Below are 5,000 nucleotides of genomic sequence, written 5' to 3'. Positions count from 1 at the left end.
GTATCAAACTGCGCTGCGAGAAAAGTGTTTAAATCCAACAAATGTGATCACATAACACCTCTCCTCAACGAACTCCATTGGCAACCTATTGAACAAATTTAAAATTATTTTAATCACATTTAAAGCACTCAACAAGCAAGCTCCAAATTATATAAGTGACCTATAAACCTTCAAAATCACTGCGCTCATCCACCAAAAATCTTTTAACGAAACCTGTGCTCAATCTGAAGTCATGTGGTGGTCTTCTTTTGTGTTGGCTTCAGCAGTACTTTGGAATGACCTTCCGCAGTCAATAAAAGATTCGCAATCAGTGGAAACTTCTAAACAGAAACTTAAGAGACATTTATTTTTACAGGCTTACAGCGGACAATGATTTTTTACCGAGTGTGATTTTAAGCTGAATATTTTATTTAATTTTTTGAAGACAATATAGTACCATGGTGGTATTTTACTTTTTATTTATGATACTCTATTTTTTAGATATAACAGTTAGGTAACGGTAATAATGATAGTAATTTATTATTCTTATTTAACTCAACTCAGAATTAATATTGGTTTTTGAGGAGAGGGGTAAACCGGAGTACCCAGAGAAAATACGTACCGGAGCCGAGTAGAGAACCAACAAACTCAACCCTCATATGAATGAACAATGTCTTAAAGACTTACATTTGAATTGCGGGAATGAACCAAGTTTTTAGATCATCGCAGTTGTGAACGCTACTTTAGCAGCACGAAAGGAAAGCGTGAAAATTGAGGCTTTAGCCTGCGGGATCGATACATGCAGGGTTGAACGGGATGGATCCCGTTCAATCCTGAATTTTTCAGGCTTTCCTTTCGTTACTGCTAAAGTAACGTTTATAACTGACATGATCTCAAAACTTAACATGTTTCAACCCACATGTGACGCCTACTCCGGCTGGCAATCGAACCCGGGACCAAATTTGTGGGAGGTGAGTGCTCCCCCACTAGTTGCTTGGCAACGGTCAAAAGGAAAACTGAAAAAACCAGAGTCCTAGGCAGGACTGGGAGCTACGACCTTTGTAACACCAGTCAGATGATTTACACATTGAGTTTGTTGCTACAATAACTCATGGAGGCTAGTCCTTGAAGAAACTAGGTAAACGACCTAGTTCCACAGGGGGCTTTTTAGGTCAAGATTCATACTATTTTTCTGTTTTCCATTTTACAGATAGTATTACACTCATGAGGTACTTAAAGTGATATTTTGGCCTAAACAAGTGTTTCAAAAATGTCTGGGCAGAGCCACATAATGCCAGCACTGGGTCGTCCATTTGACCTTGGTATGCTTTATGATCGCCGCTCAGAGAAGCTGATCCTTGGGAAAACGCTGTGGTCTCCCGATCTCCTGTCTCAGGCGGTTAACGTTATACCTACGCCGTATACCAACTCCGAAGTCCTTACCGGAGACACAATTGACGATAGAGCACTTGCTCTCGATGTTGAGGCGAACCTTAAATTGAGTTTCTTGGGAGGATTAGTTGATGTACGAGGAGCTGCTAAATACTTAGATGACAGAAAGACGTCGAGTCGCCATTCTCGCGTGGTTCTTAAGTATGAGACGACAACTGAGTTGAAACAGCTGACAATGGAAAATTTAGGAAGAAAAAAGGTCCAGTATCCAGAGGTCTTTCACCAAGATATTGCCACTGATGTTGTGGTAGGAATCCTGTATGGAGCAAGAGCATTCTTGATCTTTGACCAAGAAGTTTCCAAAGACGAATCTCTAGCGGAGGTGCATGAAAATATGGAAGTACTTGTGAAAGCCCTACCTGATGTCTCTGTTGATGGAAATGGGTTTGTCAACATGAGTGAAGAGCAGAAGAAGAAAACAAAGGCAATGGGATGTACGATGTACGGAGACTTCAGAACAGACGAAAGTCCAACTACTTACGAGGAAGCAGTGAGGGTCTACAAACGCCTGCCATCATTGATCGGGGACAAGGGCCAGAGCGCAGTAGCTGTTCATGTATATTTACGCCCCTTAAGTGAAGTCGATAGCAAGGGGCAACAAATGGTCAGAGAAATCAGTGCTAATTATATAAGCAAGACTTGTGAGATTCAAGAACATATACATTGGATTGAAGCTCAGTGTAGAGATCTTATGAGAGAAGACGTATGTTCGTCGTTTCCTAAAACGAAGATGCAATTAACAAGCTTCAAAGACAACATCTCGCGCTACAGGAACTTTTTCCGGAGAAAATTGTTGTTTTTACTACCAAGCATCAGAGGAGGTGGAGCAGAAGAATCAGCTCTTGGCGATATTTTTCAAGAAAAACAGAGTTCCCCCTTCGCCAAATCTCACCTGGATGCTTGGATTGAAGAAAAAAGGAAAGAGATGAAGAGATTGCAAGGTATGATCACCTCCTTGGGAGATACTCCTTTCGTTGAAGATGTAGAAAACGAATCTTTCAATCTAAGCAATGAGCATATTGTGTGCTGCACATTTAAGATTGGCAAGAAAGACGATCCTCAAATCTTGAGCATGGACAAATACCTCACTGGAAAAGGTCCGGCAGAGTTGAAGACAGGGGCATCAAAAGGCATTGAGGACAAAAGTTTTAATAAAAGAATTCGCCAGACTCTGAGACAGTTCGCAGAACTCAAAGTTGCAAATAAAGACCACAAGGAAGTGAAGTTTGTTGCCACAGAAGAATGTCTGTCCGACAACTTCAGTGGAAACTTGGGAGCCTTCGTCTACCTGTACGAGGATGGTGATCTGGTTGATGACGATTTTAAGTCATCACCAAAGCCAGAGAAACTAGAAGCAAAGAATGTGCAAGATGATTCTATCGAGCTTCGGTGGAATGATCAGCACTTCAGCCAGAACAAGATAAAAAAATACAAAGTTCAGTACAAGAAAGATGAAGAAGCGAGCTCCGACTGGATCACTCAGTACTCAGCGTGTGGTAATGAGCCTGAGCAAAATGCTTCCGTATCTGGACTTCAGCCCGCTACGAAGTACTCGTTCCGAGTATGCGCAATGGGACAAATTGTGGTCAGCCAATACAGTAATACTTTGTGTGAAACTACTAAACCAACAAGTCCGCCTGGCAAGCCATTCTTTGCCGCAGCCGCAACGGCTGACCACACAATTACCATTGCTTTCACGAAACCCAAAAACGTTGGAATGGGAATTGAAATTGAGAAGTACAAGATTGAGTGCAACACCAATTCCCCACAGATGGAGCAAATCTCGCAGTACACAGAAGATGCGTCACTCACTTGCACAATCAGGGGTCTTCAAGCAGGAGTACCTTATAAATTCAGAGTTATCGCGATTTGTGGTAGCAAGGGAGAGAGCGGGCCCAGTGAGCTTAGTGATCCATTACAAATCTTGGTTCCTCCGAAGAAATTTGATGCGATTAAGATTCTTGCCCACTGCGACGTTGTTCAACCACCTGTTGATGGAAAGCCAGCGGTATACTCTCTTCCTCTAAAACCTGTGCACAAAGACAGTAGTAGTCAACTGCGAAAATTTGTTATCAGTCTTAAAGAGAATAGGAGGCAGTCACCTAGTTCATCTCAGTCCATTCTTGAGAAGGTGGTAATGTTTGTTGGTTCAACTGGCTCTGGTAAGACAACCACGGTGAATGCTATGATCAACCACGTCCTGGGAGTGGAGTGGATGGAAGACTTTCGTTTCAAGATGATCCATCATGAGCTTTCTGGTAACCAAGGAGCGAAAATGATTGGAAATCAAGCACACAGTCAGACCCAGTTCGTAACTTGCTACACTCTACCGTGCATGAAAGGATTCAAATTTCCTTATAACCTCACTGTTGTGGACACTCCTGGCTTTGGGGACACAAGAGGAATTGAGCGTGACAAAGCGATAACAGAACAGATCCGTAGATTCTTCAACACGGAGGGTTCAGCAGGCATTGATCATGTTGATGCCATCTGCTTTGTGGCCCAGGCTGGTAATCCGAGGCTCACTCCAACCCAGCAGTATGTTTTTGACAGAATCCTGTCCATATTCGGAAAAGATATCCGGGAAAATATCTTGGTGCTTTTTACCTTTGCTGATGGGCAAAGGCCGCAAGCCCTGTCAGCAATGCTTGAAGCTGGAATCCTAGAGAATGAAAGTCACTTCTTCAAGTTTAACAACAGCGCCCTGTTCGTCGCCAACTCTGGTGAAGACGACAAAGACAACTTCGACAGAATGTTTTGGAAAATGGGAGTCAAGAGTTTCGAGAAGTTTTTTACAGGCTTGGCTCAGATGGAACCGAAGAGTCTCATCCTGACAAAGCAGGTGTTGAGTGAAAGAGCGCAGTTGGATGTTCGTCTTAGTGGTCTGCGTGAGAAAATTGAGCTTGGAGTAAACGAACTGAGCAAAATGGAGCAGTTAACGAGAACATTCAATCAACATGCGGCTGACATTAACGCCAACAGAAACTTTAAGTTCTCTGTTCAAGAACCACGCCGCAAACAAATACAGTTGGAAACCGGTACGTATACTACCAACTGCGTAACTTGTAACTATACCTGCCATTATCCTTGTAAAATTCCAAAAAGTGAAGACAAGAGGCGATGCGCTGCCATGGAAGGAACTGAGAGTTGCACGCAATGTCCAAACGAGTGTCACTGGTCAAACCACGTAAATGACCGATATCGCTTCGAAACAGAGTATATTACCGTGGAAAAGGAATATGACGAGATAAAAGACAGGTACGTTACGGCGGTACAAGGCCAGACCAAGGTGGAGGCTGTGATGAAACAATTAGAGGAGGAATTCAACAGTACCAATGAAATCGTATTGAACTTCGTCGCCGAAATGCAGCGTGGTCTGAAGAAGCTGTCAGAAATTGCCCTTAAAAAGGATCCACTGGAACAGGTGGATTATTTGGATCTTCTCATAGAATCCGAAAAATCACAGGCAAAACCAGGCTGGCAAGATCGAGTAAAATCGTTACAGAAAACAAGGCAGCAGGCAGTCGAAATCAATCGTCTTCGAAAGCCTGGATTCGACCCATGGGAAA

The 5,000-nt window shown here is 42.9% G+C and overlaps 1 protein-coding gene across 1 annotated transcript in view; it reads left to right on the top strand.

Moving 5' to 3' along the window:
* Positions 1–5,000, top strand: part of LOC138011249 (uncharacterized) — a 14,666-nt gene that overhangs the window by 8,011 nt on the left and 1,655 nt on the right. The window contains exon 3 of the mRNA XM_068858201.1: positions 1,190–5,000. This exon is cut by the window's right edge and continues 1,655 nt beyond it. Coding sequence (XP_068714302.1) covers positions 1,250–5,000 — 3,751 coding nt within the window. The 5' untranslated portion in view covers positions 1,190–1,249. The remainder of the gene's footprint in view (positions 1–1,189) is intronic.

This window comes from Montipora foliosa, chromosome 7 (genome assembly GCF_036669935.1).
Source record: "Montipora foliosa isolate CH-2021 chromosome 7, ASM3666993v2, whole genome shotgun sequence".
NCBI lineage: Eukaryota > Metazoa > Cnidaria > Anthozoa > Scleractinia > Acroporidae > Montipora > Montipora foliosa.
This window is presented reverse-complemented; position numbering and strand designations above follow the sequence as displayed.